At 50.4% G+C, this 24,088-nt stretch overlaps 3 protein-coding genes across 4 annotated transcripts in view; 1 reads left to right on the forward strand and 2 right to left on the reverse strand.

Annotated features, from left to right (window-relative positions):
- Positions 1 to 46: 46 nt before the first annotated feature.
- P4HTM (prolyl 4-hydroxylase, transmembrane) lies at positions 47 to 17,509 on the reverse strand. The gene is made up of 9 exons (XM_059823487.1): positions 17,252 to 17,509; positions 17,093 to 17,174; positions 7,924 to 8,114; positions 6,794 to 6,890; positions 4,536 to 4,698; positions 2,729 to 2,914; positions 2,227 to 2,317; positions 1,555 to 1,678; positions 47 to 270 (listed from the first exon to the last, which is right to left on the reverse strand). The coding sequence occupies exons 1-9, from the start codon at positions 17,507 to 17,509 to the stop codon at positions 47 to 49; spliced, it is 1,416 nt and encodes a 471-aa protein (XP_059679470.1).
- On the forward strand, positions 10,275 to 13,738 carry LOC104253702 (secreted frizzled-related protein 5). Its single transcript, XM_059823374.1, has 4 exons — positions 10,275 to 10,600; positions 11,355 to 11,527; positions 12,449 to 12,538; positions 13,407 to 13,738. The coding sequence occupies exons 1-4, from the start codon at positions 10,275 to 10,277 to the stop codon at positions 13,736 to 13,738; spliced, it is 921 nt and encodes a 306-aa protein (XP_059679357.1).
- A 3,469-nt stretch (positions 17,510 to 20,978) lies between the features above and the next one.
- Positions 20,979 to 24,088, reverse strand: part of ARIH2 (ariadne RBR E3 ubiquitin protein ligase 2) — a 32,310-nt gene continuing 29,200 nt past the window's right edge. For both annotated transcript variants that reach the window (XM_059823052.1, XM_009813838.2), the window contains exons 11-14: positions 23,364 to 23,507; positions 22,944 to 23,012; positions 21,935 to 22,018; positions 20,979 to 21,466 (exon numbers count right to left, since the gene is read on the reverse strand). In XM_059823052.1, coding sequence (XP_059679035.1) covers positions 21,395 to 21,466; positions 21,935 to 22,018; positions 22,944 to 23,012; positions 23,364 to 23,507 — 369 coding nt within the window. In that variant the 3' untranslated portion in view covers positions 20,979 to 21,394. The remainder of the gene's footprint in view (positions 21,467 to 21,934; positions 22,019 to 22,943; positions 23,013 to 23,363; positions 23,508 to 24,088) is intronic.

Raw genomic sequence — 24,088 nt, forward strand, 5'->3', positions numbered from 1 at the left:
CGGCCGGGCCCTCCGCGCCCCCCCTGCGCGCCCCCCCTCCGCGCCCCTACAGCTCCAGGTGCACCCCGCTGTAGGCCTTATCCACTGTCCACTCGCCCGGGGCTCCGGCCCCGGCCTCGGCCCCCGCGTAGCGCTCCATCTCCTGCTGGAACTGCAGCTGCCGCCGGCGGTTGGGGTCCACGTTGATCCAGTTGTTAGCGATCCACTTGGTGCCTTGGGTGACCAGGCAGCCCCCGTGCAGGGCGAAGTCGTCCAGCTCCCCCACCCAGCCTGCGGAGCAAAGCCCCGTTAGGAGGCGGCGAGGAGTGCTGCAGCACAGGCCGGCACGGCCGGGACCGCACAGGGAGGCACGGCCAGCAAACGCTGGCACCAGCTCTCCTGCCCACAGTGCCTGCCTGGATTTTAGCTCAGATACATCTTACAGGAGTTGGCTCCTCCTGGCATCCCTCCATCTTAGCGCTACCCCACCCTAGCACCTACGAGGAGTTCAAAATGCTCATTTGCCTCCCTGTCTCCACTTAGCACAAGGGGCTCTCGCATTCTGCATCACAACTGCTGTTTTTCTCAGCTCTTCCCAAAAGGGGAGGCTGGTGTGGAAGAGATGGGTGCCGCTGCTAGAAGGCGCATGGAAGTCAGAGGCTCACGGCCATTTTAGAGATTGCATTTCAGCAGTTCTAAATGATCCTCTCTTTACAGAGGTCCCATGGTTTTTCTGTGGCAGACTTGCATCAGCAGCCGCCTTCCATTTAGGAACAATTTGCTCATAAAAACACAACAGGGCTCTTCTTACACGACAGCGATGGTCTTGGTAATATCATCCAACAGCCCAAACACTGGTCTTGTGATTTCCTCTGGGGATTTTCTAGAGATGGAAACATGGGCTGCTCCCAGGGTAGCTGGGATGCTACACTCCTTCCTCCCAGCACTGCTCAAAACCTGCCCTCGAAACATGCTGGAGTCATACTCACCAGCAGCCTGGAATATTCATGTCAATCCCCCAGGCTGGCTGTCAGGGAAAACTGCGCTAGGCTTTGTGAGAAAAACAGCCCCAAGGACACATATCATCAGGCTGCGGCTGAGCTATAACACAGGACATGGCCCCAAGCACAGCAGAGCCTTGCACAGGGTGGGCCGTGCCTGCCTGTGCTGTAGCGCTGATGGCTGTGCCTTTGTCTACCTCCCCTCCCCACCCCTTTGGGCAACACCACATCAGTGAAACATTTTGAATTGCAGACCAAGTTCCAGCAGGAGTTTCAGCTCGCACAGTGGGATGGGAGGCAGCTGGCGATGGCTAGTGCAGCCAAGGTCTTTGTTTGCTAGCTAGTCCTGTCCCCCAAAGACATCAGGAGCCACTGACCTACTGCCTGTAAACAAAGGCCCTTCAGAGTCGGGAAGCTCCTACCCAGCTGGTGACAAGCAGACTCCACAGTTCCCACTAGCAGGCAGCTACCACCCTTGGGCTCTCTTCTGAGCTCCCAGCCGCAGCAAGAAGATGGCTGTCACCTCCTGCAGTCCTACCCCTCCTAAGAGCTGAGTCTTGAAACGGGACCGTACCTTCTCCATCTGACAGGTAGTTGTACCAGAAGACAGCAGTGCCTTGCTGAGGTTTCACTCGCAAATTGCCCTTGTCGCAGTTTTTCCGAGTATCTCGCAGGTCAATGTCGTTCTGGATCAAAGACTGGCAAGAAACCACAGAGAAGGTGTCGCAAATGGGGCTGGAATGAAGCACATGCACTGGGCTGCCTCTGCTGCCAGCCGTCATCCCACCCTTTGCCTGAACACCCCACAGGGACAGCTCAAGGCTGACGCTGAGCAGGACAGGGCTTTCACAACACACCCGGAGCAGTCAGTTTCAGCCCCCTGGAGGTCCATGACCTGTTTCTGAGCAGCCACCCATTCCTTAACACGTTGCCTGACAGGAGCACAACATACCTGCCAAGACTTAGTCTCAGGAAACCTGCCCAGACAGAAGAGAGCAGGACCCGCATTATGGCAGCAAGGCCAACAGACTGCCCCTTACACCTCTGAGCGGGAAGAGCTGCAGCTGTCAAAGTCCTGCGCCTCTTCCCTTGGCGTCAGAGGGACACAGCTTCCCGATGTTCTAGCTACAAAGGCTAACATCCACCAATCTTGCACACCAGACCCCTTCCGCAGCAACAGCAAATGAAGACATTCAAAGAGGGACTCAAAATCCCCAGGGGTAACATGTAGGCAAGATTCATTTACCATCTCTTCGTACGTCCTGTTATCAGCTATAGGAAAAACTGTTTCGCCTCCCCCAGTCACATTGTTCAGGTAGAACAGCACTGTCACATACCTGCAAGACAGAGTGGCTGTCAGGGGACACAACTGGAACAGGAGGAGACACACAGGGGCTGTCCATACCCTACCCCTCCACCACACATACAGTGGTTCCTCCAAGACATCGCAAGTTACGTGATTTACATCATCCGCTTTTCTCCAAGGACAAGACCAGGACAACAAAGAAAACCCCCACCCGCAATGCATTTCTAGCCTCAGGTGGGGATGGCTCAGCAGCTCCGCAGAACAACTCTGCCCTCCTCACATGGGCCCACAGGATTCATCCACCTCCCCCTTCAAGCCAGCAATCTCAAGATCTGGTTTGCTAGCCCACAACCTGAGCACTGAGCCCCACGCGAGGTGAGGTGAAACAGCTCTCCACACCTCTTCTCTAGCGCGTTCCAGGTTGTGCCAGGGCAGACCTTACCGGCAGGAGGTCTCAAAGGGAGCGCTTTCATTGGCGACCAGCTTGGTGTGACTGCAGGCAGTCTCGGGGAAGACGGGGCCACTGTCCATGTGGGCATGGTAGTGCCCTCCTTGGTCGTACCGCACAACCTGGAGGGGCTCGCTGTGCTCCACAATCTCGGGGGGCAAGCGAGTCAGGCGCATTACCCTGGGGAAGAGGAGAGCAGAGCAGGTGAGGGTAAAGCACCATCATCCTGGTCGGCTGCTACTCCCAAGCACCGAATAAATTCAGCAAAAGATAACCCCCTTCCCCAACAGACCGGAGAGATGGATGGGCTGCAGCAAGCATGCCAAGAGATAACTAGGTCCTTACAGATCTGTTGGACCATCAGCATCAGCTCAGAAAGTCCTCGTCAAGGTTAATTAAAAAAACCCCAAAACCGAAGGGTGCATCTCCAGCAGGACTGCTTTCAGGAAGATTTTGCTTGCTCAGCAAGATCCCTTCCGTGTGTGTCCCTGGAGCCTTCATGTGCCATCTCATCGCTTCTCTGGACGCCTGCACACCACCTACAGACCTCGGGGACAGTTAGCAAAGCACAGGGCCCCTGCTGAGAGTGAACGAGAGACTAGCTCTAGGAATATTCTTGTCACCTAACTCACCTTTCCCTGTTGCCTTTTCAGCAGCCTCCCCCCAGGGCAGAGGGGCACTGGAAGTGATCAAGGAGACCGGAGCCCTCCTGCTCTGGGATTTTTCCGCTGCTACATCTGAGATCATCCCCAAGGCAAGCAGGTACCTCTCGAGACCTGCCAAAGAACACTCAGAGCTCTGAGAATCTGGAACAGTGAAAGCCTCGGGGGCAAGCGCAGGGGGAACGTGGCACCCAGGCAGGATGGCAAAGCCCCTCCAGGCACCACACGATCCCAGGGAGGACTGTAACAGCCTCCTTCAGTGCTATGTCTTCATGTCCTCGTAACACTGGCCAACTGAAGAGTGTAAAAGCAGTATGCCGATGCCTGTGTGCGCTGGCTAGCTGGCACGGAGAAGGTGGCAGCCACAGTCTGCTCTAATCAAGGCAATATGCGACCCCATTCTCCCGCTGGAACACACTGAAGAGAATGAGTGGCCAACAGCCGTTTTCAAGCCTCGGGACAGATTTTATCCACCCTTGTTCTGGGAAAGGACCAGCAACACAAGAACAAGAGAGTCTCCAGCCAATTATATGAAACTCACCACGGCTTAACAATTTGGCCTGCGTGCTGGGTTTCAACACTTCCCAGCACCAAATCTGAGATGAAGGGAAGGTAAGAGGTTCTCCTGTCTGCCGTGAGCTGCCCTGCAATATGTGTGCTTGGAGGATTAAACTAACTCGACTTACTTGAGGTGAAGTCGTGCTTGTTAAAAAGTCGGCTCTGAACAGCTAAGACAGGTTTCAGTGAAATGCATGAGTAACTAAAGCAAATGACAATAACAACTGGCACTCAGACAGCATTAGAAACAGGCAGTTTCTCCCAGTAAGCTCATTTACTAATTAGAATGAATTATTTCATATAATGCCAAGTCTTCTTGGTTTTATAGGGCTGTTCCCAAAAGTGAATGGAGATGCTGAAAGGTTTGATTTTTCTTTTTCCTTTTCCACGGGACAATACAAATTCCTCTTCTAATGAAAACCTCCTCTCCCCGTTTCGTGTCTGTGTTCATTGTCCTTTATACTCCAAAGACTTTAACGCAATTAGGAAGTGTGAATATTAGCAAGTCTGCCACTGGCCCTCCCAGCACAGGTGGTCCTCGTGCCTACACAAACCCAACTGCCTGGCTGTCTGGCCCTTACCTCTGCCGTATGGCTCTCATGACCTGGTGTGCCCCCTCGCCCTGGTACAGCCAGGTGTGCTGGCTGTTGCGCACCAAGTCACTCATCTTCACTTTCTGGCTTCCCATGTACTTGTGGAAATCACGGATATTCAGTTGTTTGAACTCCTCCAAACTCAGCACACCTACGGGAAGAGAGGAAAAGCTGGCTGACTCTGGTGCAGGTAATAGCTCTTGGCGTCCTGTACTCGGAGAAACCACCAGCTGAGGGCACTGCAGAAACTGCCTTCCTCAAACAAACCCCATTCAGGGTCCACCATTGTGCCCACCTCGAGCTGCACCCCGTATGTGCAGCATTACAGACGCTCTCAGGAACGCTCTCCCCTTTAGCTGGGTAGAGGGCATATAGCAACCTGCAAAAGTGAACTGTTAGCTGCCGTGCAGGGTCAGCACTGGGACAGGCAAAATACCATTTTGAACTTTAAAAAGCTCCTAAAACACGCAAAACAATCCATCAAAAGAGAGAAATAGCCACTACAGTTCTAACATGCAATGCCACAGTTAAAAAGCCTGTGCCACCTGACGCCTTGGGGCTTGTTACTCATTTAAATAGACACCTTTAAAAGCAGAGTGGGACACCTCAGACCACATTTTCTACACCACCTTGCATGGCAATTTAAAAAAGCCAAACCCAAAACAAGAGGTACATTCTTCTGCATTATTGCAATTGCAAAACACGAGTGAGAAATACAAGAGTATGATCTTGCGTAAGAAATAACAGAAAAGTGAGAGGTAAAAAGTGGTTTCTGCTAAAACAGGTATTTCTTGTTTGGACTCAGCTGGACTCGGCAAGGGATGGACTTTCGCCTTTGTCAGCTTCAGAAAAATCCTCACATTTGTTGTTTCCCCTTTCTGAAGAAGAAGGAAGCCCTGCACTGGGGACCAGGTCCCTGGGACCAGAGCGTGCAGAGTGCTGCAGTGTGCTGCCCGGCAGCCAGCGTGCATTGCGGGCTGTAAGTGGAGAGCGCTCACGCAACAAACCCAGTGCTGCTGCGGTGCCAGCTCTGCTCCTGGGGCACACAGCACCCTCTGGCAGAAGGAAGGACCAGCCAACCAGGGTCAGCCTGGGACAGTTCCTCAGGTGCCAGTGGTCGTGACCAAATTATCCAGCCCATTATTATTTCTAGCGTCTCCCTGTCCCCACTTCTCATCACTCCACTGCGTGGAGTGATGATGCAGTGCCACATCCAGGTTGTGACCTGGTCTTTTGGTGTCACGTACCAATCTAACAACGGAGGGAAGCAGCTCTCTGGAAGCAAGGTCCTGCCAAGAGCACTTTAACAGGACCTTTCATTTGTTAATGTCCAGAACAGTGGAAAAGCCACTGAGGACTCAGTCATACGCTCCTACCCCTGCCAAGAACGCCACTGGCCTGAAGGAGCGGGGCACAGGGTGCCCTCCGGATATTTAGGCATTCACATGGGTACTGCTTCAACTCCAAAGCAGCTCCTCCTGGGCAGCTCTCAACGCCAGGTCACTGGAAGAGAGCGTGCAGAGCCTGTGCGTTCACTTAATTTGATTAGGAAATGGAGAGTTGCTTAATTGAGGCCACTCTAATTAGAGCAGCAGAGGTTAGAGTGCATGTCCAGACCAGCAGGAGCCCTTGGGAGATGGGGGGCAGGTGGAGCAGAAGTGACCTCATGGAATACAGAGAGTTTGCAGCGGCAGAGAAGGGGGTCAGCAACAAAGGCTGACCAGGAAGACCACCTCCACTTATTCCGCCCTCCCCTGCTATTGATGTGGCGCTCCCAGCCTGCTGCAGAAGTCTCCCTGAAAACAGAGGTTCAGTGGAGGGTGCACCTTAAAACCTGCAGCCCAGGTAACAAGAGCTTCATAGTCAGAGCCAGAGCAGTCTCTCAGACCACAGGAGAAGAAGCGCACCCTGAAGGTCCTGTTACAGCAGGGCACGGACCAAGGCAGGTCTGACAGGGGAGAGGGAGTGCAGAGCTGTGTTCTGGTCCTGCTTCTGCAAGATCCACGCCCAGGTGGTGGAACTAGTCTGGTGCTAGACTGGTGATGAAGGGGCAGGAGGGCTGTGATGAGACGTTTACACTGAATTTACTTTCCTGTGAAGGTCTCCAAAGCAGTGTTGTTTTCCTTTGAAGAACACATCTAGAGAAACAGGCCTGGGCAGGAACACGGCCCTTGCTCTGCCCCTCACGACTGTGCAAGGCGTCCAGCGTGCTGAGGGCAAACGGATTCCCATGGAGCTGCTCTTACCGTTCCCATCAGGATCAGCCTTGACTGCAGTGTACATCTCCCGGATATTTTCAGGGGTCATCCACCTGCCATTCCCAAGCCGGGTGTGGGTCAACACCTGAAATTTAGAAATGGATCAACAACGGGCACTGGTTTCTTGTACTAATGAAACCCTACAGATTCCCTGCTTGAGGCCTAGCGGGCTCTCCTCTGCAGAGCATTGGCCAGGCAGGCGTCAGCATGTCTCTGCAGAAAGAAGACTGGAGTGGGAATCATCTGGCAGCCACACACACTGTGCGGCTGATGCACACTGTTATTTCCACTTTAGATCATGGCAAATGGCTGCTGGGACTCGATTAACCAGTCAGATGGAGGGGGCACAGCTCTTTCTCTTGAAGGAAAGTTAAGCTATTGATGATAAAAGTGAATGCTTTTACTTGTCCAAGATAAGGGCTTGGAACAAAACACTTCCTTTCCATGTGAACAGAGGGATGCAGTATCTCGGAGAGCTCTCAGCAGGCTCTGACCTCCAGAGAAAGGAGCCTCGTGCTGGGTTGTCACTGGCGCAGTTCCCCATACTCCACAACGCTTGCTGCCCACAGGATAGTACACATCCCCAGCCTTACCTGAAACGGGAGCCTGGGGAGGGACATCTTTGAACTGCCAGCGCCTGCCCTGATGCACCCTGCCACACAGGGCAAGGGTGCTGAAGAGCTGTGGACAAGGTGCTCATTATGACCCTCCAGGGTCATTAATAGGGGTGGCTTTGCTGGGATCTGGTAAAATGAGCACAGTCAGCTCCCCACAGGCTGCACAAAGCAGTGCCTACGCTACAAACTCACTTCCCCGGGACACCCAGCAAGAGGAAACCCACAGCACAAGGAACATTTTACCCAGCATATTCAAAACACACATCTCCTGCCAAGGACCATTGCTGCCTCCCAATAGCATGACAACTGCTGCACATTCCCTGAGAAATTTCCATGCTGAAGGCCAGCACTAGTCTCGAGACATAAAATCAAGCAAATATTGATTGGTATATACTGGGGTCTGGCCCTACCCAAGCACATGAGTAATCAAGAGACCATCTGAGGAGGGGACCTGCCAGAGGGTCCCCCAGCAAACCTCCCCCAGTCTGTCCCACACTCTACCTCTTTGAGCTGCAGCTGCCCATCCTGATTGTGGTCCAGCAGATTGAAAATGTCCATCTGGCTGATTTCTATCATTTCCATGGCTTCCTCATAGTCATCCGTTGGCAGGATCTGGCTCTTCTGCAGCCCCTTCAGCTGTGCCAGATGGACAATGAGCTTGCACTCCTCCTCTGTCAGGAATTCGGGAATTTCTGCAGCAAAAGTGTGAGCAGCAACAAAGACTGAGGAACTGTTACAGCGGGACCCCATACTGATGGCAGGCCACTCAGAAGGAGGGAAAAAAAAAAAAGAGGTGGGGGGGGAAATTTAGAAACTGCCTAAGTTTGGGACATTCAAACACATTCAGCCTTCTACCAGAAGAGCTCTCAAAGAGCATACACCACACACCTGAGCTGCTGGAGCCGGGTATTTTTACAGCAGCAGTTCCTAAATGTTTGGATCCAGGGGTCAAGCCCTTAAACTCTCTCGAAGAAACAACAATGGACAAAGGAGTGAAAAAACACATGCATATCACTGCATATTATCACTTCAAAGGTGACATGTGGATCACAGTCTGAGAACTGCTGCTCTACAGGAAGGCAGGCCAAAACCTTTGTGGTGGGTAGTGGTGATGGCCAGGGTTTCAGGCTTCCTTGCTCTCACACGGACAGGACAGCACTTTGCACAAAAGCAAATGCCTTTTCGGGGAGCCTGGCACCGTGCTCTACTATGAAACTCAAACAGCAAGGAAGCAACTTCCAAACTTATTCCCACTCATTCCCTTGATCCCCCACTAAAAATGGTCTTCAAATTTATTATTACAGGGGAAGACACCGCACGTGGCAGATGCCACGCTCCGTACCCAGGTAGCATCCCAGTATCACCAGCTTTCCTTTGCAGCATGACACCAGCAGCAATCATGCAATACCAAGATCCCAAGCAAATTTAAATGCAGAGAAATCCACCAATGACTATGAAGCTAAGAGATTTCTAGCTGCAAGGTGCACTGGGCACGCACTTGCAAAGTGCTGGCGAGGTCCAGTTCCACAGCACTGTTACACTGTGGGCCAGAAGATCCTTCTGGCTGATGTCTGTCACTGCTACGAGGATCTTGTTACCAGCTGCTGAGACTTTTGAAGAGGGAAAGAAAAACCACCCAAGCAGGCCAGGTTTAAGCGCTCCTAGGCCCAAGGTCCTGCTCTCCAAATCGCAGTCCCCTAGAGCTCCTGGAGGTATGTGCCAAGGACACATTATATCTCCACTATAGCAGCAATACTCAAAGGGGGAAAAAAAAAAAGAAGTTAATTACTTCCATGACCTTAAATCAACCCTATCAGCTCAAACTGTCAATAAGCAGTTGGCTTCTTGCTAAGTACAGACCAGAACTAGCCCTGGAGAAAATGAGATGTTCCTGGGAAGCCCCAGAAACACAATGCAGCCAGCTGTATCTGTAACACCCTCCGAGGAAACAATTTCCGCCACAGGCAGCGCAGGGTCCTTGTGCCAGAGGATGCTTCAGAGCCTGAGCTTCCGCTGGCCGGTTTGAACCTCATGGCACAGCACCAGGTCTGAATGAACCGTGTGCACTGGCAAGCAATGCCCCCAGTACTTCCAGTTCCCCAAACTGGGCTACAATAATGACAGCTTCTGGAATCTTAATTACGTGCTGGAGGAAGGACAATCCCGCTCTTTAGCAGTAGTAACGGGATTTCGTAACGAAGTAAAGATTCTGTTAACCGGAAAGCACGCTCTGTCACACAGGTTGCAAGGTGAGGGGGTATCCAACTAAGCGCTGCCAATCCTGTCTGCAAACAACCTGGCTCCACAGCTGCAAATTAGTTCCTCTCTACCCTCAGCTCTCCGAAACAGTTAACTTCTGGCTGTGAGACCATCCTATCTCCTGCCTGCTCAACAATAGATCCAGCTAAACAAATGCCTCCTAATTGACTTTGAGCAACACTTGATTGCTTTTACAAAAAACAAAAGAGAGGAAAACATTGGGGTTTATGAAATAATGACTAATCCCGGAGCAAGAGAATGGGGATGGGTTGGAGCACTGGTGTCAAACAGAGATTCAATCTCGGCTGAAAGAGCCCCAAGACACATGGACCAAGTCATTCATCCCTCCCCAACTGCCCTCATTTCCACACCTGCTGATCTAAGCCAAACCCCTGCTAAAATCCAAACAATCAGGGCCTCTGGCAAATGAAAATTGGTGCATTGTCTTCCCCATGAGGGCTCTGAAAGGGCCGCACTTAATGAGGATGGATTGACAGAGAGGTGGCTCGTAGACTATAAAAGGCATCCCACAGCCAGGAGCAGCTCAGTCCGGGGTGCGCCACCCGTTCGCCCGCTCCCAGCTCGCTCCGAGCATGGTCACGGCCCACCGCAGGCAGACCTCGAGGTTGGGCGGCCCATGGCTGCTGGGTCTCCTGGTGCACCTGCTGCTCTGGGGCTCTCCAGGAGCCTGGGCGAGCTACCTGAGGAGATCCTCCAGCTGCACGCTCATTCCACACCGCATGGCCTTGTGCTACGATATCGGCTACTCCGAGATGAGGATTCCCAACCTGCTGGAGCACGAGACCATGACAGAAGTGATCCAGCAGTCTTCCAGCTGGCTGCCCTTGCTGGCCAGGGAGTGCCACCCAGACGCTAGGATTTTCCTCTGCTCCCTCTTTGCACCAATCTGCTTGGACAGGTAAGAAGTTTTTACAAGTTACTTCAGCGGTAGCAAGTAACACTCCCCAAGAGCGCAACGGCATTTGCCTCCTGGGAGAAAACGCATGCAATGTGATCAGCGCAGTCCCCGAGAAGTCGTGCTGCCCCTCTCGGTGAGGGGCAATTGCATTACCCAGCAGGGACCTCCCCTCTGGAAGTGAAACATGAGCATTTCATCTCGCAGGAGCAGGAACATTACATTTGCTTCTCTGGAGTTTCCTGCTCTCCCACCGGCTGTCTCCCCTGGCCGCCCCCCCTGCTCGCTGCGGTAGCTGCTGGCACCCACCAGCTTCACCTCCCACCTCCCCTGCACTCCCCTTCCCAGCTCCTGCCCTGACCACGCAGGGGCTTTCTCAGCCTGACAGTGCCAGCAGGAGAGTAAAATCTCCAGTTCTCTGGTGCAGCCATCAAAGTACAGAGCTGCTAAGGAAATCGGGTATCTAAGCAGGCACCTGTAAGGTAAGCAGCCCTTACACAGCTAGAGGAGATCCCTGCAGGAGAAGGGCTTCTGGCAGAAGCCTGTATCGAACAGCCTCATCCCTCCTATCCTCAGAAATTCATTGTTTGCTTCCTGGGCATAAATGTTCAAAACACAACAAAGGCCCCAAAATAGCTCTGCTAGCGCTACGGTGTGCAACACAGCCCTGTGCGGCAGCAGCGCGGTGCCAGGGCTCGACCCTCAGCCTGCTGCCAGGAGGAGTCTAGAGGTGCTGCAATCCCCATCCCCTCCCCAGGCTCATCTACCCCTGCCGCAGCCTGTGCGAAGCCGTCAAGAGAAGCTGCGCACCCGTCATGGCTTGTTACGGCTACCCCTGGCCCGAAATCCTGAACTGCAACAAGTTTCCTGCAGATCATGACCTGTGCATCGCAGCAGTCTCCACGGATGAAAATTCCTCGAGCAGGAGAAGTAAGGGGCTTTTTTTCCTCATATGTTTTCCGATATGTAACACTGAAAGCTCAGAAGGATGGGCCTATGCCTTGTTTCTATTCCTAATATTTCCATTTTTAAGCTGTATTTAAAAGAAAAAAATTAAAAATTTTAGTTTTGTTCTCTCTGGGAACTCCACCATGTCTAGAAAATTAGCGTAACATTGACTGCAGCTTGTTCCCCCCTCTACTGTATTCATTAGCTCCCCAGGTGCCAGCAGACCATGCGGAGTTTGGGGCAGGGGAAAGAAATCGCTGTAAAAGCCTAACGATCAGGCACAGCTTGTGTGCAGGCTCCAGGCAGCGAGATGTGCTTCCAGCGGAACTAAGGAGCTGCAGCCCTGATCTTTTGGCTGTGTCCAGGGTTTAAACAAACATGCAAAAAGAAATGTTTTGCAAGCCTTCTCTTTCAACGTTAGGAAACACCACAAAGGGGCATAAGCCTCTGCAGACATGAGTTACACAAGAAAAAAAAATCTTTAAGACTGGAAGACTAAATTACATACCCAGATACTGATGAACACTGGGGGAGATTCAAGAGCCGTTAAGGGGAGAACAGACGCCTCATTTCAGCATCACTTGAATGGAGTCTGGCCAAACCAATGGCTTTACTGTTTCATCCAAACTAGGAGATCTTCATTAAGCATTTTCACTGCTGCTTTAACATGCAGCAACACACACAAGCCTAAACAAAGCACGACAAGCAGCGTCTGCCCCAGCCACAGAAAGGAGAGCTTAACACTTCCCACCCTGGCAGCCTAAGCTGTCTCTCCAGGGACTGGGTAGCTCGGGAGGAAGCACCACTTGGAAACAGCAAGCCACCACTCGCAGATCTCAAAATTGCATTATGTCTTTTCCAGTGAAGCTTGACAGGGGTGTTACAACCAAATTTCTGTTGCAGCAGTGCCCCGAGCCAGCTGCAAGGACTGCGAGCTTGAGGAGGCCAGCACTGCCAGGGAGATCCTAGAAAACCTCTGTGCCAATGATTTTGGTGAGTACCCCCTCCTCTTCTTCTCAGTTGCTGCCATTCCCTCCAGCAGCCAAGTAGCGGCATGCACAAAAAATGGCTTTGCCATAACAAACTGACTTGGAGGAACTGCAGCTTTCTCAGCAAATCCCAGGGATTTTCCGGTCCCAACTTACCTGTAAGGTAGCAGGAGGGCCCAGCTCCAGGCAGCACCGAAGGTGAAGACCTGCTTTATTTCTGCGGGCTCTGATTTAATTTTGGTCTGTGGCTGCTAAATACAAGCACTACTGTGGTTTTGCCTTGGAGACCAACATTTCAATTGATGCCCATAAAAACCTTTAGCAAACGCCACGTTAGTTATTTCAGACTTCAGTACTGTTGTTCTAGTAATGCCACTCTCCCTCTCCTAGCCCAAGCAGGTGGCAGCGCTGGCTCTGCTCAATCAGCTGGCAGGAAGTTTTCAAGATACTGTCCTGAATTCAGGCACTCATCCTTCATGAAAAAAAAAGAAGTTAAAAATCCTGGGCAGCTGGCAGTCATGCCACCTCCTGAAATCCCAGCTCAGAGAAAATCAAGTAATTTGCACAAGAGCAGGACTTTGATGGATCCATTTGCTTGTGCCCCGGCTTCCTACCGGGTTTCTGCCCGTGCAGTGGTGCTGGTACGCCTTCGCCACTCTCATGAGAAAAGCGGAGTGAGAAGAATGGTGTTCAGTACTGGAAACTAACCTCAAATGAGAACTTTTACAAGTTCACTGCAATTACAAGCAGTTGGATGGATGTGTCACCACATTACAGAAATGGCAAGAAAGCCTTGCATTGGCTGCGTGTTTAAGTAGGTAAGAGGTATGAAAAGTAAACAGAACTAACAGCTCTTTTTCCAATCCCTGCAGCAGTGAAAATCCGAATCCTGAGGAAGAACACGACTACCACCATCTCGGACTTTGACCTGGACCCCTCCCGGGTGGAAGTCCTGAAGCATGGCCCACTTCTCAGAACCGAAATCCCTGCCAGGCTCCAGCAGTGGCTGGACATAGATGCTACCTGCGTTCACAACATCATGAGAGGCACTCACACAGGGGTCTTTGTTGTAAGCGGCGAAGTACAGAGTGACAAAGTGGTGGTGAACAAGGCCTACGCCTGGCAGAAGAACAGGAACCTGCACCAGGCAGTGCGGAGGTGGAAACATCACCGCTGCCCTGAACAGGCTGGCCGGAAGGTCTGAAAAATCTCAATTCCAACAATAAGAAACTGCTCCTTTCCCTATGGCTAGAAAACTCCTTTCCCTGACAGCTGGTGTTTTGGAGATATACAATATTTTTAGGTGATTCAAAGCAGTCATAGTCCACAGATAGGGCCTCACTACAGATCCCTCTTTTACTGAGACAGAGCTTAAGGATGCAGATTTAACATATTCCTCTTGCAAGGCTCTGCAGACCCAGGACTTGAGATGGATGGCTTTGTGTAGGATCCAACGTCACAACAAAACTGAACTGAACTCTGCAGGTGAGCACAAACTGGAAGAGACCTTTAATAACAGCTCCTTCTAGTTCTCATCATCCAAGTTGACAGCCATTCAGCTTCATTATTTGACCTTGAGACACTGATCCTGTCCAAGTGCCTGCTTGCTTTCTGTTCAGAGAGATTACACGAAGTCTCCCTGACTGCTAAGTGATGCTTTTTGTGTAATGGAGCAAATACTTTACTCTTGAACAGTCCGGGGTAAATTAAGGGGGAGACGAACCCACCCTGGCAATGCCGGGTCCCTTAAAAGTTCTCTGCAGCTCATTCTCTCATCCGAGTAAGTATGACTGCAATTCCCTGCAGGGGTAAACACAGCTATAGCTCTACACTCCAGCCCACAGAGCAGAAAACAGCAAATCCCCAAATGAGAAAACAAGTCGTATTTCTACTGCCTAACAAAGCACTGTCCATGGAAAGTTTTCTACACTGGATTCAAGTTGGGACTGAAATAAGGAAATAAGGGGAAAAACAGCTTTTGTGAGAAACACGTTCTGCCTTGTTCATGACGCCTGCAGTCTCGGTTGTGGAGACAGCCATGCAGTTTGATGGAGACACATTGCCTCCCTGTGCTCGTAAAGCACACCAACAACCCCTGATGTGATCTCCTCTTCAGATTTAGTGTGGGCTGAGACGAGCATTCAGACACTCAACCTGAAATTCAGCGGCATCCTGACATTTGTGCAGTGATTACTTCTATTCCCTGAGGCTTGGAAGAAAAACACGGCGAGATTTCCTATTTCTATTCCTCCCTGCTGCCTTGCCTTGCAAACTGCCACCCAATCCACAGAATCCGCTGCCAGGTGGTCCCTGCAATGGCAGTATCTTCTGAACAGGCTGCATTTGGAAAACATAACAGAACATATAAAAGCTCTGAAGGTTGAAAAGGCTTTGTCTGATACTTGTTTTCCATTAATAGGATTATTTGATTACTAGTGTTTCCTAACTAAAAAGTGCACAGATGGTCTGACTTACAAGCTTTAGAAACGACATCTCGTAGCCAGAGGGGGAAAAAACAGGGCAGGGACTTTTTCATAGCTCCATGAAATACGCTTGGGTTCAATGCAGATGGCTTACCCACATTTAAAAACAAACCGCAAGTTCCCCTACGGTGCCATGCTCCAAAGCACAGAGCTCACATTAAATCATTAACGAGCCATCCGCTGCTGTAGTCCCACTACAGCCTGCTCTGCTGAAAGCAAAGATCACAGACCAGCCACTTATTTCCTTAAATTGGCTCTCACATGCCGCAACACTTTGTGTTAAGTAAAATCCTCAGAAATTCAAGAGTCCTTCTTTGCTAGTGACTTCTGGTTTTGTCTAACACAACCCAGTTAAACACGCGCTTCCACTAATTTAAACAACAGAGATGCAATAGATTAGTTTTTTTTTTTTTTTTAAAAACAGTTGATTTAGATTGGTACTGTTTGCATAGATAAAGAAGCCTCTGGAAGTCTTTTAAAGTCAGAGCTGGCTCCCGTCAGGTTCATCCAGGAGATAAGAGCTGTCTTGCGAGTTGCAGTTTCTAAATAAGGGACTCCCTATCAGAGGACAAAGGAGAAGAGACTCGCGTGGCATCTCAAATGTTAGATGTCCGTTGCTGTCCATGATACCACCCTCAGGGAGCAAAGCTTTCCCCAGAACTGACTGAGGTGCCGTAGTGACAAGTTAAAAGTCGTGGGATTACCGCTGCTGGGACCAACCTGTCTTTTCTCAACTTCAGCAGCTTCCTTGCAGGCCAGGATCAACTCTTTTACCTAAGCAGTACGGGTAGGGCAGAGAAGGTGGAAACAGGAGTTTTCCTGAGCAAAAAACAGAGCGATTGCCCTAGACCATGGTTCTGGTAATGACGTCAGTTTTGTGAACACTGTGGGGTATCAGTTCCAGGTTGGTGTGTCCATTTACTGAATGTCAGACAGAAATCCACTTAGAAATTTGCATACTATGAGTACCACATATGTAGGAACAACAAAAGAACTTTGTATATTTCTTCCAGATACTTATTGCATTAAAGGAGTTTAATAAGAAACCTGCCTGATTTATGGCCAGGCTTTCAGTGTGTATAATCTACTTGGAATCAGAAAAAAACCCCTCTTCTTATATTATTGAGAAAGCATCTAAAAGACTCTCAATGCTGTATTTTCAGAGACAACAGGTTTTCTCTGACTTTGCAGTAGTAGGAATTTTGTAATCATCTGTCCCAAAAAATTAATTTGTATCTTCTCAGTGGATTTCCAGAACACAGAGTTCAATTAATGAGACTTTACCAGTCACAGCAAAAAATCACAGAAAGTTAAAGGTGGTTTTAAAATATCCGAAAGAAGGATGTCGTGTGGCTGTGTATCAGAGCAGCCAGAAATAAATATAAATCTAGAAGAGGATGTAAAATGGTGGAAGATATTAAATCTATCAATTCTCCCGTTACTCATTTCCTCAGCACTGAAGCACCAACACTAAATTGCTTTATTACAATTTATTACCAAAAGTGGGGATCTCTTGTCCCTTCTTAATACTTAGCAGCTTCTTTGAGGTCCTCTTCAGTGATCAGCTGTCTATTCATGGTATTTTAAAGGGAATCTGAAAAACCTGGAAAGGTTAATCTTCCAAATTCTTCTAAGTGGGCCATCCAGAACAAGTAACCTCCGCGAATACCGTATCAAAATACCTTGAACAAAATCACACTCTTTTTAACGCAGCCCCAAGGAAAAGCGGCGCAGGGAGGAGCAGCAAACACGCGAGAAGTCATTTGCCCCCGAGTGGGTGTAAGACCGCGGCGGGCGTGGGGCAGACCCCCCGCCCTTAGGGCAGCGGAGGTGGAAGCCGGCGCGGCAGCGCGGGCGGCGGAAACCTCCCGGACCCGCCTGCGGCACCCACGGGCACCGCTCCCGCAGCCCCGGCACCGGGTGACGGCCCGGCCGTCACCCCACGAGCCAGCCCCGGGGGAGGCGCCGAGCCGCCTGCCCGCTACCGGCGCGCCTGGGGGCCGGGGCCGGTCTCCGCCGCTGCCCTGCCGGCGGGGAGGAGGCCGGGGGCGGCGGGCAGCGGGGCCAGTACTCACCGAAGAGGAGCGGCTTGAGGCTGAGGGTGCGCACGGCGTGGACCCTGCCGGGCACCAGCTCCACCCGCTGCGTGTGGCCCACCTGCGGGGAGAGCAGCGGTGAGCAGCGGCGCGGCCCCGGCCCCGGCCCCGGCCCCGGCCCCCCCGGCGCGGCCTTGCCTTGATGCCCTCGAGGCGCGGGAGGGCGCGGGCGGGCGGCGGCGGCGGCGGCGGCGGGGGGGCGGCGGGCGGCCCGCCGGCCTCGCCGGCGCTGAGGTGCACGAAGAGCAGCAGCCCCAACACGTTGAGGACGTAGAGGTGGGCGAAGACCATGAGGACGAGGAAGTAGGGCCGCGAGCAGACGGGCCGCGGGCGGCCCCCCGGCGGGCCGGGCAGCGGGGCACCCTCCGCCCGCGCCGCCGCCGCCGCCGCCGCCATCGCGCCCCCGGCCCGCCAGGCCTCGCGCGTCACCCTGGCAACGGCCCGGCGTGCTGCGTCACGGCGCCGCGGGGCGGGGCCGGGCCGGCGGGGGCGGGGCCAGGTGGGCGGGCCTGGGGCTGGCGGGAAGGCGCGGGCGCTGCCCTCTCCCGCCCCCCCCAAGGAGAGCCAGGACACATCCGAGGTTAGAAAGTCACAATTTATTTCGAATAAACCAAGGGCACACCTCTGGCAACCGTCTCTCGGGCGGTTTCCGCCGCCCCTGCCCCTCTCCAGTGCCTGCGAAGAAAAGCGAGGGGTGGCAGCAGCTTTGCGGACCCCCCAGCCCGCGTCGGGGGTGCACCACAGTCCCCCACCAACACTGTCCCACAACCTGAACCAGAGCGGGGCGGGGAAAGGAATTCCCAGAACAAGTGCCTCATTTAAAAATAAAGTTCTATTTTTTCACCTGCTTAAAAAGTCTAAAATTTAGAGTGCAAGACTATAGTACGAAACCTCCTGCTGCCCCGTCCCCGCAACGGGCACAGCACATTTGCCAGAGCGCGGAGCAGCAGTCATACAGTTTACGTCATCAGTAGAAAAAATTTTGTTACAGTCTGGGAAGCCTGAGGACTATTAGAGATGAGGCAGCCAATGCACTAACACAAGCGAAGCCAAAATAAGAGTATCAGGTGCAAGGATGGAGAGGTGTCAGGCTGGTGCAGGAATTGTAAACAAGTGCAAAAAGAAAAAAAAAAAAAAAGGCTGCAAACATTCCACATCTGTAGCAGTAATGCACTAAAGGGAAACTTGTACCTCAACATTAATGGCTCCTGAGCCACTTTCTATTCACCTACATTCACATAACCTTGCTGACTCGAACAGGGCCATGTACCTATCAGAGGGGAAAAAACTGGCCTTGTCTTTTGGCGTCGAGACCTCCCGGTTCCTTCCTGTCACCTGCCTCTCAAGCAGCATCAGTCACTTTACACAAAGATCCAATAGTCCCTGTGCTCTGCAGGTTTTGTCTTGGAGTCTACGACTTTCTGTGTGACACCAGTACAGAAGTCCCCCTGCCTGGTCTGTAAAAGCAAGTAAGTCCTGTTATTTTCCCAGAGTACAGAAATACGATCTGTGCGTGCAAACCAGAACTTTCACCACCTTCAGAAAGGGTGTTTTGTTTTCTTTTAAAATAAACAGAACTGCTGACAAAGCTGTAGTTTCAGAAAATTTGAAAGGATTAGGGGGGACACTGTGCAATATGTATTACTGTTCCTCAGCCAAGCATCTCGGCAGTCTGTTCAGTAAGTTTGGCCACAGCTGTATGTTCCAGTTTGTCTACAAACAAGGATTCTTAGCAAAGCATTTTGTGGGGGCATGGGAGAGGGAGGGAGACAAAACCCCATTCTCATCTAGCTCAAAGCTGGACAATTATGTAGCAGAAGCAAGAGTTCTTTGGGATTAGGAAACTCCACAGACCTGTTCTGCAAAGAAATTAGGTGTTACGATAGTTACATTTAGACAACAAGAACACCAGCTTTTATCCTAATTAGAATTTTGCACATGACATTTTTCAAGAACAGTTTAAACATTGTTTCTACCCGCTGCAAACTGCTGGGTCTCACTCAGCAAGCCTTCCCCTGCGCTATCCCTTCCCCTGGGTCCAGTGTGCCTAGACTTTGACAACCATTTGGGAAGGGGAGAGGAAGGAAGAGACTGATGCTAGAATGTATCACGAGGATGGCACCAAGAGGCTGCTGCTGGGAGCAGAGGAGAGAATGAAGTTAGGAGACAGCAGCTAGAGCAAGGATGTATCTACCTCTACAACTCCAGCCTAGAGGAGAGCCAGAACAGGACAGAGCAGGAACACAAGGAGCCACAGTTACGGAGATCTCTTGGGCAGCAAGCAGCACTGCTCCCAGAAACCACAGGCTCTCTCCCTGCCCCGGTCCCGCTCCCTGGCCTCAGCCACCTCTCTGCAACCCTGCTCTACCCTCCCAGCTGCTTCTGTTGTAACCCCCACTCCACTGCCAGCAGCTCCTCAACAGTACGTTCCCCTGTTCCCTGAGGATATATACCACACCAGGGAAGGGAGGAAGGAAAAGGCCTCAGTTTGAAATTTTCTGCTGTGTATTACAAGCATGGCCACAGCATTAGGTCATACAACAGCTACTCCTCTTTTAAACTGATGCATCTCCTGTTAGAATCCATCTGCCCAATTATACATGCTGCAAATACCTGCGTCACATGTCTCAGGTACATGAAAAAGGCTCCAACAGCAGAGTTAGCTTATTCTGACATTCAGGAATTTAGCACTTTTCCCCCCTCCAGTTTAATCTTTATCAAGTGACATTGTATAAGAGCAATACAGGGATGCAAAGGCAATGCTTCCACATACAGCATGGAAAAGAATCCCATGAGTTCCCCACAGAGGTGAAGATTTCCTCACACCCAACTCCAGCTCCACCTTACTGGCTGCAAACAACATGTTCCGGGTGCAGGTGACATACATGCCTGTGAAATCTTAACATGTGGCCTGCTTCCCGTAACAAACAGGCAAGCATCAGCATTTAAGTAACCTTTTTCATGTTAACCCCTACTAAGATGAACTAGGTTTTCATATTTTTATTTTAGTGTATATGTTACATTAGAAAAAAGAATGTTAATAAAAAAGCTCCACATGCTCCTAACAATCAATTTTCTGATAAGTCCCCACCAGTATCAATACTAATATACAAATAAATTAATTTTGCTAGTTCATTTTCTGCCTGGCTTGCTGTAGGCTCTGCACAAGCAGTGCACCTGTATTCAAGTGCCTGTCCACATTGCCAACATGCGCCAGGGAGTGTGTTGTACATAATCTTTCCTCCTCATAATGTAGTGGTGTTCAGTCTTGATGAATGGGATCAAATTTTCTCAGCCATGTTACCCAGCAGGCACAAATAATATTTATCAGGCTGCATGGCACTGTTATAACATGGATTGTTTCACTCTGCAAAAGCCCCAAGCCTTGATTAACGACTGTATGCTACTATTCCCTCATCACTCACTTTGGCAATACAACATCCTCCCCACAAAAACAAGTAAAGCAAAAATCTACATGGAAGACCTAAAATTCATCAAATGCAGAATCTGACCTGACTCAAGGCATGTCCCCCAGTGTTAACTTGGTCTCTCCCCTATGGTTCCTCTGTTTGCTTTTGTTTGTGTAGCAAGATTTTGCACAACTGATTTATAAGACAAGAGATGTCACATGTAATCATACTAAATCACAGCCACTGCTGGTACTGTTGGGTCAGACACAGCAGCAGCCACTCTTAACACCAGCCACTCTCCTTGTGAAATGCCAATGCTACAATGCCCTGGTTAAAGGAGCATCGGGAAATCTAGTTGAGATATTTTGTAACCTCCTTCAGTGCCTAGGAGGATTTTTGGGTCAGAGTAAGGGAGAGAGAGAGAGGAGGAAAAGCCCATTAAATTTACAAGCAGATTAAGGAAAAACACTCCACTGCCAATTTATTTTTAAAAAGGGTTGTGAGTTATTCTAATGTTTGTCTGTATAATTGTACAACCGTTGAAAATTACATAAATTGTAATTATCTAATACTATTAACAGCCATTCAGAGAAAAACTCCCTCCCCTTCTGAAACCATCAAGGGCAGGAGGGAAATGTCCCAGGAAATATACCAATCTGAACTCCGGCCTCTAGCCTGGCAGAAACAGAAACAGAAAGATAAGAGAACAAACTGGACTAAGATGTGGTGTTTGCATGTGTCTGACTTGCAAGGGGAAGGGTGGCTTTGTCCTTGGCCGTGTTCTCCCAGAGGCAGTGCCTGCTTATCCTGGTGAAGCTGCCATCACTTCACTTGCTGCTCTCACCCCTGCACTTTGTCACTTCCTCCTGTCTTATGTGTCATGGAAGTCTTTCAGCAGGGTCCTCCGTCTCTGCTCTGCTATATGCATCTGATTCTCTAAGTCCTGGTAAAACAGAAGGTAGAAACCGTTAGCATGAACTACTCGGAGAAGAGCCCATTTTCCTTAGGGAGAGACTCAGTTTCAGCCTGTGAAGCTCCAACCTTCGCACACACTCTGGATCGCAAGGTTGCAGATCCTTTTCCTTTCGATGGGGGCTCCCTCTGCACTTACCTGGCTCCTGCTCTGTCTAAAAAAACTACACACTTAAGGAATCTGCTCTTCACCAGAGGTCTGCGTGCAGCCTCCTCCAGAGCTTTGTTGGTCCCATTTCAGTTTGCAGGACTCACTGCAGCCCTCCCTCCTCTCCCGTAAGGCAGTGGGCACTCCACTTCTATAACATCCTCTGGCTAAAGGTGAGTTTCTGGATCTAGTTTCTCAGAACCCTCACTTGACTGCCTTAGACTTCCTGCAGAAGTGTTAAGCCCAACAAACAAAATCCAGCCAGTAGGCTCAAGCAAGCAGAGCACTCACCCCTCTGTCATAACTGTCTGCTCGCTCCACTTTCCATGAGAGATTTTCAATTTCAGCTTCCAGCTGGGCCTGCTGGTACTCAAACTGCAAAGAGCAAAATTAGAGACAGCAACAAGAAACTAGTTTAGTGGAGCCGTTTCATACTACACACTGCACTTGAGAAGCAGACAAATGTGTTCTGCTGACAGCTGTACTGGCAGAGCAGGTTTCTGCCTCCTCCTTATCCACCTTCAGCTACACAGCATCACCCCTTCCAGGAGTTTCTTGTGTAAGCACTCCCCAACCTGCATCACTCAAAATTAACTCAGCCTAAAAACAGTGCAAGTGACAAGTATCTCCTGACTCAGCTCATCAGGAAATGCTCTCATGAGCAGCTCTGCAGGCAGAGCAGAGGGACTGTTAACCACTGCTGGGAGCAGAAACTTGTTCCACTGGCACAGTCGGACCCAGAAGAGGACATCTGTCCACAGCCTCAGAGAATACATATGATGCTACGGGGAGAGATTGGATAACAGGTTTTACTGGACAACTGAGTCAAAGAAACAATCTCTTCAGTGAATTCAGGGCTATTTTTGGATATGTTCAGCCCATGGGATGCTCCAAGCCAGCAAGGAACTTACAGCAGAGATAAAAAGCAAAGCTACACCCTGATTCAAGGCTGGAAAAGCTATCTTCCAGCAGCTCTTCACATGAAATATGGCCCACAGCACTGCGATAAGTCTTACCAAGGAACAAACGCACACTTCGAGCCTCAAAACATTCTGGATAAATTGCTTGTTAGTGAAAGTGCAGTGCTGCCCTGGGAAAATAATGTAATGTATCAGAGGACTGAGCTGCTGGTCAACTCAAAGTGAAGAGGAAAGGTGCAAACCCACCTATTATTTGTCCTGTCCTTACCTCAAACTCAGGACTAATATTTCAGACACTGCCAAGCTCTGGAATTCAGCCCAGCATGCTGCCAGCTACACCCCAAAAAGCTATCAGCAAAAAAAAGAGCAAAACAGCTTACCAGTTTCTTTCTGGGACCAGACTCCATGTAGTAGGCATATGGATATGTGTACTGCAGGGTGTAACGACACTGTCAGGGAGTGGTAGGTAGAGAGAGAAAAGAAGGACAAAAATCTCAGACTTGGAAGCCAGCACAGTCACGTTTGTGTGACCACTACAGGCTAAGAAGCTACCTTCTGACAAGGACAACTGGACACTTCATGGTGGAATTTCCTCCACCTTCCTTAGGGAGAACTTGTGCACTTAAAGTACAACTTCACAGTGGTCACTTCAAAGTGATTTTTGGCTAGTTCATGTCCTAGACCAGAGGTACTGCCCCACATACCCACAACCTCTAAATTCCCTTCTTCACTTGGTGCTGTGAATTTAGCATTCTGGTGTGTATTTTCTTCTCTGTGCCAAGCGAGCTACAACTACCCACCTTTGCAAGTAGTTTTGCAGCATTTTGTAGGTATTGCCAGTCTATCCATGTTCCCAAGTTGTTCATAACTCTTTCTTGGATTTTCTCCTGGATTCGTTGGTATGTCTGTGCCTCCAGCTGTAGGCTTTTATTGTGATTCTCCCACTGCAAGGGGTGGGGAGATGGGGAAAGAAAAAATGGCATGAGACCAGTGTACTGCTGCTGTATAAGCACAAGCTCTAGCAAGCAGAAATAGAAGTGGGGCAGGAGTCCAGCAAGGCAAGACATGCTGTGGGAAAGAACAGCAAGGCAGCACCTCCAGTAGCAAGTAGCGGAGGCTGTATACAACAGACTGACAGCAGCAAAGAGCAGGGAGCAAACCCAGCTCCTCAGAGCGGGAATGCCCTCTGGTCGCACAATGACCTTGCGTCTAACAAGAGGGAAAGTAATAGTGATTCCCCTACTTAAAGGATTTCTACAGAAAGGTCAAGAGTTTAAATTAACATTTAACATGGGCTCAGTGAACTCCAACATCCATGTGCACATTGTAAGCATGGCCATTTCCCACAGCCTGTTGGTCTGGAGAGCCAGGAATGAACAGATTTAGTTTACCGAAGGACTTGGCTCATGGTGTGAAGAATAAATTAATTTTAATGGGGAAACTGAAATGCAGCAGCACTGAACCTCTACCACGTTCTCTTCTAGAGATGCTGCTCTAGAATTGCACTGTATGGCCAGGTGCATTG

The sequence above is a fragment of the Gavia stellata genome, chromosome 12 (assembly GCF_030936135.1).
Source record: "Gavia stellata isolate bGavSte3 chromosome 12, bGavSte3.hap2, whole genome shotgun sequence".
In the NCBI taxonomy this organism is placed as follows: Eukaryota; Metazoa; Chordata; class Aves; order Gaviiformes; family Gaviidae; genus Gavia; species Gavia stellata.